At 43.1% G+C, this 15,310-nt stretch overlaps 1 protein-coding gene across 1 annotated transcript in view; it reads left to right on the plus strand.

Moving 5' to 3' along the window:
• The window catches only part of CFAP53 (cilia and flagella associated protein 53), a 35,062-nt gene extending 32,813 nt beyond the window's left edge, over positions 1 to 2,249 (plus strand). The window contains exon 8 of the mRNA XM_023207570.1: positions 1,833 to 2,249. Within this exon, the coding sequence (XP_023063338.1) occupies positions 1,833 to 2,061 (229 nt within the window). The 3' untranslated portion in view covers positions 2,062 to 2,249. The remainder of the gene's footprint in view (positions 1 to 1,832) is intronic.
• The last annotated feature ends 13,061 nt before the right edge of the window (positions 2,250 to 15,310 follow it).

Genomic DNA, 15,310 nt, shown 5'->3' on the forward strand with positions numbered 1-15,310 from the left:
AGCCTTAAAAAGCAAGGAAATCCTGTCACATGCCATAGTATGGATGAACCTTGAGGACATTATGCTAAGTGAAATAAGCCAGTCACAAAAAGACAAATACTGTATGATTCTATTTTTATGAGACATATAAAGTAGTCAGATTTATAGAAACATAAAGTAGAATGGTGGTTACCAGGAGTTGTGAGGAGGAAAGAGGGGAGGGGAGTTTCAGATTTGCAAGATGAAAAAGTTCTGGAGATCTCTTTTACAGCAATATGAAGAGACTTAACTGCTGAACTGTACACTTAAAAATGGTTAAGATGCAAATTTGTTATGTGGGTTTTTTTGTTTTTTTGTTTTTGTTTTTGTTTTTTTGACAAAGTCTTGCTCTATTGCCCAGGCTGGGGTGCAGTAGTGTGATCACGGCTCACTGAAACCTCAACCTCCTGGGCTCAGACAATCCACCCACTTCAGCAGGGACCACAGGCACATACCACCATGCCTGGCCAATTTTTTATTGTTTTGTACAGATCAGGTCTCCCTATGTTTCCCAGGCTGGTCTCAAACTCCTGTGATCCTCCTGCCTTGGCCTCCTAAGGTACTGAGATTATTAGGTGTATGACCTATGTAATTTTGTTTTGTTTTGTTTTGTTTTTTGTTTATTTTTGAGATGCAGTTTCACTCTTGTCACCCAGACTGGAGTGCAATGCCACAATCTCAGTTCACTGCAACCTCCACCTCCTGGGTTCAAGCGATTCTCCTGCCTCAGCCTCCTGAGTACCTGGGATTATAGGCATGTACCACCATGCCTGGCTAATTTTTGTATTTTTAGTAGAGACGGAGTTTCTCCAGGTTGGTCAGGCTGGTCTTGAACTCCTGACCTCAGGTGATCCGCCCACCTCAGCCTCCCAAAGTGCTGGGATTACAGGTGTGAGCTACCATGCCTGTCATAATGTGTTTTTTATTACAATAAAAATTACACTGTAAATAAAAAAGCTGTCATATATTTAAAATGTGGCTTATAGATGCAAGAAATTGTCTAGTTAATACTGAACAGAATGATAAGATGAGGCTAACTTACCCAGTCCCCAGCAGCATGAGACCACTGCAGGCCTCCTGTGCAGGGTTGTGGCCCTTTGATCTAGAGCAGAGCAGAAAACAGGCGGAGCAGCCTCTAAGATGAAAGAGGAAAAGCTGGCTGGGTGCCGTAGCTCACGCTTGTAATCCCAGCACTTTGGGAGGCCAAGGTGGGCAGATCACTTGAGGTCAGGAGTTTGAGACTAGCCTGGCCAAAATGATGAAACCTCGTCTCTACTAAAAATACAAAAATTAGCCAGGCATGGTGGTGGGTGCCTGTAATCCCAGCTGCTCGGGAGGCTGAGGCAGAGAATTGCTTTAACCGGGAGGCGAAGGTTGCAGTGAGCTGAGATCGTGCAACTGCACTTCAGGCGACAGAGTGAGACTCCGTCTCAAAAAAAAAAAAAAAGAAAGAAAGAAAAAAAGAAAGGGGAAGAGTTGAATTGAGCAGTTTGCTTATCCTCTCCAATTTTACCCATAGAGAAGAGTGAGGGAAGGGATGGAGGCAAACCAAGAACTATTCCCACATAGCAGTGAACATTGCGAGCAGCGAAGAAGCATTTCCTCCCTAAAATCAATATTTGTTCTAGGATTATATTAATGATTATTGTGTAAGAAACCCATTATTGAGTTTTTCATCTGTTTCTTCTCCACTCACCCTGATTTTAATGGGAATTTTAATTTGACTTTACAAATTATATTTTAATTGTAATGCTCTAAATAAATCTAAATGCTTAGTTTTATAATTTTATGCTTTGACATTTCTAATACTTTAGACGCCAATGTTTAGCCCAGGAGTACAGGAAGCAACTTCAGATGCAAATCGCCTACCAGCAGCAGTCCCAAGAAGCAGAGAAGGAAGAGAAACGCCGAGAGTTTGAAGCAGGGATAGCAGCAAACAAGATGTGTTTGGACAAGATCCAGGAGGTCCTGTCCACCCATCAAGTGCTGCCTCAAAACATTCATCCCATGCGCAAGGCATGCCTCAGTGAGCTTCCACCATAGTTCCGTGAGCATCTATGTATCTTTTCTTGGTCTTTTAATATTTTTAACTACAGTATGCTTGTATGCTTCTTTTAACTCCTGGATAAACTGTTCTTTTTTTCCCTGAGTTTGTGTAATTAATTGAACGTAATTTTCTTCCTTTGAATAAACCTGCGCCGTTTTTGGAGTTCACAGACTTACAAATCCAAGTGCTCTACTTCATCACATGTTGTTATTTTCCTGCCCCCTTTGCCTCCTTTTTTAACTCACTTATGACTAGTTCCATTTGCTGACAACTATCTACCCATATGCCCATTTCTTCTTCCTTCCTTTCTCTTCTCTCTCATATACATAATTCAGTGTTAAGAGAGTGTTTTTGCAGGCAGAACTGGGATTAACAGCCACTTTCATTAACCCACCTATTTAGTCATTAAACATGCATTTTCAGAGTGCCTCCCATGTGCCAGGCACTATTCTAGATCCTGAGACTTCAGCAAAAACAAAATATACCCCTTGCTCTTGTTGAGCTTACATACTCAACAGGCAACAAGTGTTAAGTGCCATAAACTGGAAATGGCAGGTGTGCTGTTTCATTTTATATGTGATGATCAGAAAAGGCCTCTTTGAGCAGCTGATATTTGAAAAGAGGTCTGAATGAACTAGCCATGGATTATCTGCAGGGTAATCATCTAAGGCAGAGGAAAAAGCCAGTGCAAGGTCCCTTGGGAAGAAGCCTGCTGAGTGCATTTGAGGCATAATATTTGTGCTGGAGTAGAGTCAGTAAAAAGAGATTAATCAGAAAGGTAGTTGGGGCCAGATGACGTAAGGCCTTGGAACCATGGTAAAGGCTGAGTTTTGCCTCACTAAAGGGAGATGTTACAGGGTTTTCAAGAGAGGAGCAACACAATATGATATAAGAGGGTTGCTGGCTGCTATGTCTAGAATAGACATCAGGGAGACAGAAACAAGCATGTTAAGTGATTGCAGCCAGGCATGGTGGCTCACACCTGTAATCCCAACAGTCTGGGAGGCCAAGGTGAGTGGATCACTTGAGGTCAGGAGATCGAGACCAGCCTGACAAACATGATGAAACCCTGCCTCTACTAAAAATACAAACATTAGCCAGGTGTGGTGGCGTGCACCTATAATCCCAGCTACTTGGGAGGCTGAGGCAAGAGAATCACTTGAGCCTGGGAGACGGAGGTTGCAGTGAGCCAAGATTGCGCCACTGCACTCCAGCCTGGGTGACAGAGTGAGACTCTGTCTCAAAAAAGAAAAAAATAATGTTAAGTGATTACAATAATCCAGGTAAGAGGTGGTGGTAGTGTGGTAGCCAGCCTCCAAGATGACTCCCCATGATCTTCTCCTGTATTTTTGTCTAACCTCCCTGAATCACAGCAGATCTGCAGGACCAATAGAACAAAGTATAACTTCCAAGACGAGGTCATAAAAGACACTGCAGCTCAGTCAGCCACTTATGCTGGTAAGGATAGGATGCTCAAGAAGCCCTTCAAAGAGGCCCATGTGGGGAGGCATTGAAACCTTCCACCGAAAGGCAGCACAGCATGCCAGCCATGTGCATAAGCAGCCTTGGAAGATCCTCCAGCCCCTGCACCAGTTAGGCATTCAGATGACTACTGCCCTGGCTGATGACTTAACTGCAATTTCATTAGAGATCTAAGCCAGACTGCTCAGTCAAGGTGTTCCTGATTCCCAACCCACAGAAACTGAGAAATAATAGATGTTTGTTGTGGTTTAAGCCACTAAGTTTTGTGGTATATCATTAGGCAGCAATAGAAAACGAATACGGGTCGTATCTTGGGCACTGTGAGAGAGGTCAGATTCTATTTTAAAGGTAGAGCCAACTAGATGTGCTGATGGATGTGTATGTTGAGTGTAGGACTTGAAAGGAAGTCATAAAATAGAACTCCAAACTTTTGGTCTAAGCAACAAACCAGTAAACTGCCTCTGTGGTGGGAAACACTTGACCTCTCTCTCAAGTTGTGAACCTGGAGATGTTAGCTAAATGAAGTCAAAGAAATTAAGAAGTTACTGGGTGATTCTCATCAATAGTCAATTTGGCATTCTACCTCTGCACTGCACTGTGTTTTTCGTATATCAAAATATGTTTTGTGTTATACCAGTTTTTGTGAAAAACAAATCTGGAAAGGTCTGAAATTTACATCATTTTCCTAGAGTCATTAGACACAATGAAATATTTTAAAACTTTAGGAAACCCTAAAGTAATGAAACCTAGTTACATTTATTTAATCCTCTGTTACTCATACTTACTTGATCTTAAAACCCTTTTTAAAAAAATCAAACCGATTAACACCTTTTGGTAAATGCTCATCTTTCTTCTGCATATTCACATGATTCATTACATCATCTCCATGGGATATTCAGAGAAGCTTTCTGCAGGATATTACTTTCTAAATAAAACAGTGCTTTATTTCTAGTAGCTTGGCCAATGTTTTATGTAAAAATTCTAGAGAAATTTATTCTTTTAGACAGTATTTTAAAAGCTATATTGAGGTATAATTTCCATACCATAAAGTCTACTCATTGTGAGTGATTTATAAAGTGATTCTCGGTAAATTTAGAGATTTGCAATCATCACCACAATCTAGTTTTAGAATGCTTCCATCACCCCCAAAAGTTTTCTTGTGCATGTTTACACAAAACCTTACTTCTTTACCCAGTGCCAAGCAAACACTGACCAACTTGTGTCTCCACAGTTGTCTTTTCTTCAAATTTCATATTAATAGAATCACTCAATATGTACTCTTTCATGTTAGCCTTTCACTTAACATGTTTTTGAGGTTCATCATGATACTGGGTGCATCTGTAGTTTATTCCTTTTGATTTCTATAGTATTCTATTGTATGGATATACCACATTTTATACATCCATTCACTAGTTCAGGGACATTTGCATTATTTCTAAGTTTTGGCTGCTATGAACATTCACATACAAGTCTTTGTGTGAACATACACTTTCATTTCTCTTGGTTAGATATGTAGAAATGGAATTGCTAGGTCTTATGGTGTTTTTCACTTAAGTTGCCAGGCTGTTTCTTTTTCTTTTCTTTTTTTTTTTTTTTGAGATGGAATCTTGCTCTGTTGCCCAGATTGGAGTGCAATGGTACAATCTGGGCTCACTGCAAGCTCTGCCTCCTGGGTTCATGCCATTCTCCTGCCTCAGTCTCCCAAGTAGCAGGGACTTCAGGTGCCTGCCACCATGCCTGGCTAATTTTTTGTATTTTTAGTAGAGATGGGGTTTCACTGTGTTAGCCAGGATGGTCTTGATCTCCTGACCTCATGATCCACCTGCCTTGGCCTCCCATAGTGCCGGGATTACAGGCGTGAGCCACCACACCTGGCCCAGGCTGTTTCAAGTGACTGCATCATATTACGTTCCCACTGCAATGTATGAAAGTTCCATTTTCGCCACATCCTTGTCAGCACTTGTAATGGCAATTCTAGTGACTGTGGAAGGTATCTCATTGTGGTTTTAATTTGCACTTTCTTAATGACTAGTGATGTTGAGGATTTTTTCATGAGCTTCTTAGCCCATCATATGTCTTATTCTGTGAAGTATTTATTCAGATCTTTTCCTCCACTTTCTAATTGGGTTGTCTTCTTATTACTGAGTTGGAGGAGTTCTTTATATAGTGTGGAAACAAGTCTCAGCTACTTGGGAGACTAAGATGGGAGGATCACTTGAGCCCAGGAGGATGAGGCTGTAGTGAGATCTGATGGTGCCATTGCACTCCAGTCTGGGTGACAGAGCAAGACCCTGCCTCTGAAAAAAATTTTTTTTGGTCTTTGTCTTTGACTTTGCAAGAAACAGAAGCCCAAAGAAATCTCCTGTCTCTTGGTCTGGTACTTTTTGTTACAGGAAGTCAGGGACCCCAAACGGAGGGACCGGCTGGAGCCGCAGCAGAGGATCATAAATTGTGAAGATTTCTTCTTAATATGGACATTTATCAATTCTCAAATAATACTTTTATAATTTCTTATATCTGTCTTTAATCCCTTAATCCTGTTACCATTGTAAGCTGAGGATGTGTATCACCTCAGGACCACTGTGATAATTGTGTTAACTGTACAAATTGATTGTAAAACATGTGTGTTTGAACAATATGAAATCAGTGCACCTTGAAAAAGAACAGAATAACAGCGATTTTTATGGAACAAGGGAAGACAACCATAAGGTCTGACTGCCTGCGGGGTCAGGCAAAAAGAGCCATATTTTTCTTCTTGCAGAGAGCCTGTAAACGGACATGCAAGTAGGAAACATATCGTTAAATTCTTTTCCTAGCAAGGAATATTAATATTAATACCCTGGGAAAAGAATGCATTCCTTGGGGGAGGTCTATAAATGGCCACTCTGGGAATGTCTGTCTTGTGCAGTTGAGATAAAGATTGAGATTAGCCCTGATCTCCTGTAGAACCCTCAGGCTTACTAGGGTTGGGAAAACTCAGCCCTGGTAAATTATTATTCTTATTGGGCTTATGTGCCTTTTTCTCCACTTATTTGACCTCTCACCTGGATGGATGCTCCTGTGGAGATCTGTACTAACGACAGTGTGTAGCCTGGAGCTACAGATGACCATTGCCCCTCTCAACCAGGAGAAGAAGGCACTGTGTTTAATGTTACTATGGGTTGTAAATACCTTCCTCTGTGCCTCGGACATGCACCTGGTTGTATCCATCTAGAAACTGAAGTCTGGGATGCTTAACTTCCGGAGAGATCAGCCACAGGGGAATGGGGACATTTGGTCTCTGGCCTCTCCCTTTCTCCTTTAAGACAAATGAAATGGGGAGTAATAGGAGATACCCCATACTTTCAATATAAACCTGTAGGAATACCATGTCCTAAAAATATTGAGGGCCCATCTAAAACTTTAATTTGGGAAGATTGTGTTAACTCACATGCAGTAGTATTAAAAAATGACTCATATGGTTTAGTAATAGACTGGGCACCAAAGGGATATTTAGAAAACAATTGCTCCTCTGGTGGCAGGAAATGCCTGGAGGCTACTTATTTTATTTCTTATTGGGAGGACGAGGATCATCATCATACTTTGCATAGGAGGTTCAGCTCATTCTTTCCCTTAAAATGGGAAGGGCATTACCCCACTTAGACCTCATATGATATTCCCCATTCTGAGTCCAGAACACCCAGAACTTTGGAAATTGGCTATTGCCATGTCTGGACTGCGAATATGGGAACGGGAAATTTTTCTGTCTGTTGTCCCCACTACCACCCCTTGCATCTGTGATTCTGAACCCCATGATAAATCCCCTTTGAACCCTCTTCCTCTTCCTTTATGGGACTCCAATTGGCATTATGATAATTCTTCTCGACCCAGGTATGCCCCTCTACCTCTTTGGCATCCCTGGGCACCTCGGATTGCTTCTTTATGGTGGAGAACATCGGGCATTGCCACCACCACTCCTCTCCCGCAGTATCAACCTAGATTCAAACATTCTGCTTTGTTTACCTCCAACCTGACTATTCCTATACAAAGTTGTGTTAAGCCTCCTTACATGCTGTTAGTAGGAAATATCAAAATTTGGACAAATAATCAAACTGTCCAATGTATTAATTGTCATTTATATACTTGTGTTAACTCCCGTTTTGACTTCAGGAAAAGTATAATGTTGTTTCAAGCTTGAGAAGGAATCTGGATACCGGTAACTTTACCCCAACCTTGGGAATCTTACCCCTCAGTACATTTAATTAATGACGTGTTACAATGAATTCTCAAAAGATCTAAGAGATTTGTTTTCACTTTAATTGCTGTGATCATGGGCCTAATTACAGTCATTGCACTGGCCACCACTGCTGGAGTGGCATTACACCAATGTATTCAAATGGTTCATTTTATTAATGATTGGCAAGCCAATTCCACCCAAATGTGGAATTATCAACAGGGCATTGATAAAAAATTAGCTAATCAAATTAATGATTTAAGACAATCTATTATTTGGCTTGGAGATTGGCTAATGAGTCTCAAATATCACATGCAAATGCAGTGCGATTGCAACACTTCTGATTTCTGCATTGCCCTGTATTCCTACAATGAGACTGATCATTCATGGGAAATGGTCAAAGGACATCTTCTGGGTAGGGAAGATAATTTATCATTGGACATAACTAAATTAAAGAAACAAAGTTTTGAAGCCTCTCAAGCTCATTTATCCGTTGTGCCTGGAGCTGAGGCATTAGATCAGATGGCAGAAAGTCTTTCTGGACTAAACCCGATGACTTGGATTAAGTCTGTTGGGGTTCCACTGTAGTAAATTTTGGAATCATGTTTTTCTGTTTAATCAACTTGTTTTTAGTGTGCTGGACCAGTCAAAGAATCTTGCATCAAAACCGAGAGAATGAACAAGTCTTCATCGCCATGGCACATTTACGTAAAAATAAAGGGAGAAATGTTATGGCAAGTCAGGGACCCCGAACGGAGGGACTGGCTGGAGCCATGGCAGAGGAACATAAATTGCGAAGATTTCATCTTAATATGGACATTTATCAGTTCTCAAATAATACTTTTATAATTTCTTATGTCTGTATTTACTTTAATCTCTTAATCCTGTTATCTTCGTAAGCTAAGGATGTGCGTCACCTCAGGACCACTGTGATAATTGTGTTAACTGTATAAATTGATTGTAAAACATGTGTGTTTGAACAATATGAAATCAGTGCACCTTGAAAAAGAATAGAATAATAGTGATTTTTATGGAACAAGGGAAGAGAAGCATAAGGTCTGACTGCCTGCGGGGTCGGGCAAAAAGAGCCATATTTTTCTTCTTACAGAGAGCCTATAAATGGATGTGCAAGTAGGAAACATATCGCTAAATTCTTTTCCTAGCAAGGAATATTAATATTAATACCCTGGGAAAAGAATGCATTCCTTGGGGGAGGTCTATAAATGGCCACTCTGGGAATGTCTGTCTTGTGTAGTTGAGATAAGGACTGAGATTAGCCCTGATCTCCTGCAGAACCCTCAGGCTTACTAGGGTTGGGAAAACTCAGCCCTGGTAAATTTGTGGTCAGACTGGTTCTCTGCTCTCAAACCCTGTTTTCTGTTTTTTAAGATGTTTATCAAGACAATACGTGTACCACTGAACATAGACCCTTATCAGTGGTTCTGCTTTTGCCCTTTGCCTTGTGATCTTTGTTGGACCCTTATCAGTGGTTCTTCTTTTGCTCTTTGCCTTGTGATCTTTGTTGGACCCTTATCAGTGGTTCTGCTTTTGCTCTTTACCCTGTTCCCTCAGAAGCATGTGATCTTTATTGGACCCTTATCAGTGGTTCTACTTTTTGCCCTTTGAAGCATGTGATCTTTGTACCTACTCTCTGTTCTTACACCCCCTCCCCTTTTGAAACCCTTGATAAAAACTTGCTGGTCTGAGACTCAGGTGGGCATCATGGTGCTACTGATTTGTGATGTCACCCCTGGTGGCCCAGCTGTAAAATTCTTCTCTTTATACTATCTCTCTTTATTTCTCAGCCAGGCAACACATGGAAAATAGAATCTATGTTGAAATATTGGGCGCAGGTTCCCCCAATAACTTTTTCCATCACATACCATTATGATTTCTTACCAAAATCTAATTTGGTATCAAAGTACTCTTAATCAATATGCCCTTTAAGACTTGCTATTTAGCAATCCTGTTGGCATTTTCACTCCATTGGGATCATTTTGTGGTCTCTGTCCAAACCTTTATGCTTGCTAACATAGCATTTGGTGCAGATCCATCAAATACATCAATGCATGCACATTTCATAAATTACACACAGGGATGAATATTTTTCCTTCTATAAACCATCCTTCTGATATTTTGATTACCTTATATAAATAGGGCAAACAGCCTCTCAGAATATAGATGAGAATTTCATCTAATAAAAAGAATATCTTCTTCTCTAGAAAGACCCCTGAGATAACTGGAAAAGCATATTTTATTGCAGTTAGTGCAGGGAACAATAAAAAGATGTGATTCCATTTATGCCTCTTGTGAAGCTGTCAGCTGGACAAGGGCTCTGAGAGCCTAAACTGCCTCCAAATGTCAGGTTTTTTTTCTCTATAAAGTGCTAAGACATGTGTTTTGGGTACAGGCTGGGGGTTATTAGCTTAGTGCTTCCAAGCACTGCTATGTGAGACTTTTATTTGAAATGACTTTGTAGATATAATTCTGGGGAAACGGACATAGTGAGACAGTTTCAGGCTAGGTTCTTGCCCTATATGTGTGACTTCAGGTTGGGCTTTCTGGGATTCATTTTTTTTCCCTAAACCTGAGCTGAAAGGGACCTGAAAGGGTGTCTAGTTCAAATCTTTCCCTTTATAGATGTGAACTCATCTTGGGTTTGGTTCTCCCGAAAGAGCCCGAGGACTTGGGAGCAGTTAGATTATGTGGTTGGTGATCCAGGAAGCAGAGGTAGGGAGGCTGTGGGGAAGGAACCATGACAAGAATGTGCTACAGAGCGGTTATCGCTGCAGGTAACTGGGTCTCACTGCACCTGGGGACCTGCTGAGGAACTGTCTAGAAAGCCTCTCAGGTTTGAAGTGCACGAGGCTGGAGCACTGATCTCTCCACTCTTGCCTGCTTTGGTAAAGGGTTGTCTCTAAGGGCACTGACCCCCCACACCAGGTGGGGAGGCCTACAGAGGCTGTGAGGTACTCCCTCCTAAGCCACCCTGTACAAAGCTCTATTAAGCACCTGTGTTTGCTGTTGCCACCTTGTGGTCATATCTTTCTCCTTGATCAACCTCAAATCCCTCTAAGCTTGGCAGAGAGGCAGAGGGAAACCAACTGTCAAAGGAGTGATCTTTAACTTAATGACCAGAAGACAGGAAGGGGCAAAATATCTCGCTCTTCTACCCCACACAAGCCCCAGAGGCTTATGGAGATGAGGGGGTCAGCATCCAGAAAGCGAGGAGGAGAGAGGTGCTCCTGGGGACAGGGGGATGGATCACCAGGCAGCCCAGTGGGGTGTCTTTGGGTTCAGAGCTCCCAGGGCCACACAGTTCGGGACCTCACTACTGCCAGGGCCTATCGTATCAACAGGGGACAGCTGTGGGGTGAAGTTGCGCTGGGTATGCAAAGCAGGCAGGCTCTAAATGGCTAAACATTTGCTTGTTCAGGCTGTATTTAAAATCGGCTGTATCAACATTTGCATATGGTGTCAGAGGATTTTTGAGCTAATGGGTCTCAGACTGCAGTAAAGAAATAAACAACCTCAGTGCCAATGCACAGGGGTCACTTTTAGCTCATTTTTATGATACTCTGAGCAGCTCATATCCAGCTGTGCTGAACTAACAGTCACTGGTCCCCAACAGACAGTCCCACCATTTCCCCGGCAGCTAAGCCTTCACTGAGAGTGCTCTGTCCTGCAGCCACGTGGTGGATACTAGCTTTTCCTCTCTTGAAAGCCCAACTCAATGCCATCTACTCAGCCTACCCAGACATCTTAAAAGCTGCCTGCCACCCTGCTCTCTCGAGCGCTTTCTCTTTTCTATCAGGTCAGCTGGGATCCGACCTGCACCCACTACTAGACCATGAGCTGTCGGAGGAAAGGGGTACTAGTGTGTCTAGAATTGGTGGGTTCTTGGTCTCCCTGACTATAAGAATAAAGCCACGGACCCTCGCGGTGAGTGTTACAGTTCTTAAAGATGGTGTGTCTGGAATCTGTCCCTTCAGATGTTCAGATGTGTCTGCAGTTTCTTTCTTCTGGTGGGTTCGTGGTCTCCCTGACTTCAGGAGTGAAGCTGCAGACCTTTACATTGAGTGTTACAGCTCTTAAAAGTGGTGCATCTGGAGTTATCTGTTTTTCCCGGGGGGTTCCTGGTCTCCCTGGCTTCAGGAGTGAAGCTGCAGACCTTTGTGGTGAGTGTCACACCTCATAAATGCTGCGTGGACTCAAAGAGTGAGCAGCAGCAAGATTCACTGTAAAGAGCGAGAGAAAAAAGCTGCCACACTGTGGAAACGAACCTGGCTCGCTCAGCTGGTTTTATTCCCACCCACATCCTGCTGATTGGTCCATTTTACAGAGAGCTGATTGGTCCGTTTTACAGAGAGCTGATTGGTCCGTTTTGACAGTGTGCTGATTGGTGCGTTTACAATCCTTTAGCTAGACACAGAGTGCTAGACAGAAAAGTTCTCCAAGTCCCCACTAGGTTGACTAGTTACAGAGTACTGATTGCTGCATTTACAAACCTTGAGCTAGACACAGAGTACTGATTGGTGTACTTACAATCCCTTAGCTAGACATAAAGTTTCTCCAAGTCCCCACTAGACTCAGGAACCAAGTTGGCTTCACCTAGTGGATCCTGCTCCAGGGCTGCCGCAGGGCAGAGCTGACCGCCAGTCCGGCACTGCGCCTGCACTCGTCAGCCCTTGGGCGGTAGATGGGACTGGTTGCAGCCAGGCAGTGGGTGGCGCTCGTCAGGGAGGCTGGGGCCATGCAGGAGCCCACGGCAGGGGGAGGCTCAAGCATGGTGGGCTGCAGGTCCTAAGCCCTCCCTGTGGGGAGGCAGCTGAGGCCCGGCAGCTGAGGCCTGAGCGCCAGCTGAGGACCTGGCACACCCTCTGCAGCTGCTGGCCTAGGTGCTAAGCCCCTCACTGCCCAGGTCCGTGGTGCCAGCTGGCCGCTCTGAGTGCCGGCCACGGAATCCACGCCCACCCAAGACTCGTGCTGGCCCGCCAGCGCTGAGTCCAGCCCCGGTTCTCACCTGCACCTCTCCCTCCACACCTCCCCTCAAGCAGAGGGAGCCAGCTCTGGCCACTGCCAGCCCAGAGAGGGGCTCCCACGGTGCCGTGGAGGGCTGAAGGGTTCCTCAAGCACTGCCAGAGTGGACGCTGAGCCCGAGGAGGCGCCGAGAGTGAGGGCTGCTAGCATGTTGTCACCTCTCACTAGGGACTAAGCTGTATCTTCCCAAAATTCATTTGCTGAAGCCCTGTCTTCCATGTGACTGTATTTGCAGATGGAGACTTCAGGGAGGTTATGAAGGTTTAATGGGCTCCAAAGGGCTGGTGTCCTTATAAAAAGAGGAGATAGCAGAGCTTTCTTCTTGCACACACAGCGAGAAGACTGCAGGCAGGCCTCCCCAGAAACCAGCTCTGCAGACACCTTGATCTTCCAGCTTCCAGAACTATGAGAAAAATAAATGTCTGTTAAGCCACCTAGACTGTGGAACTTTGTTATGGCAACTGAAGCTGATTAATACAGAGACCTATCTAATTCTCCTTTAAATCTTTCACAGCATCTAGAACAGTGCCAAGCACACAGAAACCCCTCAACAAAGGTTGACTACATTGAATTGTAATACCCAGGTGAATGAAAGATGTGGTGCTGCTGGGGCACTGGATCTGAAATCTCTGACAAATCCCGAAGCCAATCCTGATCCGTGTACGCCAGAGAAGATAGTCAGGGTCTGCCAGCCCTTACCCAAAACTGCAAAACACCAAAAGCTCCGAAACCAGAGGGTGTGATGCCAACCCTCATTTAGCAGAAAAGCTTGACCTGACAGGAGTAAAGCTACTTAAAATTATCTCGCTAGATTTTACTATAGCGCTATGAATGATTTTGATTACCAGGCACTGCCCCAGCTCTGGCAGGAAGTGTTATAAAATCTATAGTTTAGGCATCATGCCACCTTTCCAGAATTAAAAAAAAAATCAAAATTCCAAAACCCATCTGGCCCCAAGGAATTTGGATAAAGAACTGTGGACCTGTGCTATAGAGGGGGTTAATACTAACCTCGCAGTTGTCCACTCAAGGAAGACTATGAAAAACACTAATTACCCAGTGTGTAAATAGATTGCAATTGCAATTCGAACAGAATGGGAAATAGCTTTATTCTAAACTGGGGAGGTGTGCGATTGGAAGAAACCTGTTTTTTAATGTGAATGCTACAGATGCCAGTGGGGTTTTTCTTTTTCTTTTTCTTTTCTTTTTTCTTTTTTTTTTTTTTTTTTTTGAGCAGTTTATTTCATCAGCCTACAAAATGTGCTGAGTACAGTTTTTAAAGATGTAATGAAAAAGTACAAAACTACCTTGGAAAATAGCATCATTGCAGTTTAAAGTCCAATAGGCTTTTTATAAATTGCACTTAACAACTGGAGAAATCAATAACAAATACAAGGACACTAAAAATTATTTATTATCATTATCAGCAGTGCTACCACAAATAATATGAATAAAATTCATTTGCTGAATGTATATAGTATATTTTTAGCAGAGCATCTCAAAACCTTTTGGTAACTAGTGCAATCTCAGCTGTGTGAAACCCCTGCTAAACTCTATGGGGCATACAGAGTAAAAATGACATAATTTCTGCCCTGGTGGAATTTATAGTCTCACTGAAGATCAAAACCTAGTCCAAGAAATAATTAAGAATAATGCAAGGCAATATCTAACGAGATACAGTGTGAAATACAGTAAGTGCATGCAACAGACTTACTTGTGCTAAGAAGGCTTCAGAATTTCTATGTAGCCTGGATTTAAAAGGGCATCTGGCTGGAAGACAGTGTTGGGGAACGTTTCTTGAGGCTGCATTTGAATAGCATTATGCTGTTTTGTTTAGATTTTATGTTTATTTTGAGTGGCTTGGAGGAGGAGCTTTTGGTGACTTTGCAGAGGGTGGTACTATGCAAGTCACACTTTAGAGTCACCCCACTGCTCACTGCTACTTGGGTGTTTTGGAAAAGGGAGAGGTTTATGATGACTGGGACCATCAGTTCTGGAAGTCTTCCAGGAAGAAGGTTCACTGGAGCTGGACTTACAGGTTGGGTGGACTGTCGATGGCCTAGAGAAGGAAGAAGCCATTTGAAGTTGAGTGTTGGGGCGGGTCACAGTGAGAAATGAACTTGACTCAGTTGAAGAAATCTATCTTGGGGGCAGGAGATCAGAGCATTCATTCTCAGACAGACCAGAAAGATCCATTCACAAATGAGAAAAAGGGAGTATTCTATATCTCACCAGACTTCAAGAGAAATGAATTGCCTGCAGAATTTCAGTAACCACAGACCCCATGTTGGGCATGATTCATAACCAACCTATTGCACCTCCTTTCTCACTAAGGGCACGGTCTTGACTATATTGTTTAAACTATTAGAGGTAGTCATTTGTACTCGTAGCTTAAGGAAGAAGATGCCACACCATGAGTAACAGGCAGCAGGATGCCTGCAGAGCCTTAGCAGCGTCCAAGTCCAGTCGAGAGGCCGTATTATCCAGAGCAGCAGGGTCAACCCCACCTT

The sequence above is a fragment of the Piliocolobus tephrosceles genome, chromosome 18 (assembly GCF_002776525.5).
Source record: "Piliocolobus tephrosceles isolate RC106 chromosome 18, ASM277652v3, whole genome shotgun sequence".
Classification (NCBI taxonomy): domain Eukaryota; kingdom Metazoa; phylum Chordata; class Mammalia; order Primates; family Cercopithecidae; genus Piliocolobus; species Piliocolobus tephrosceles.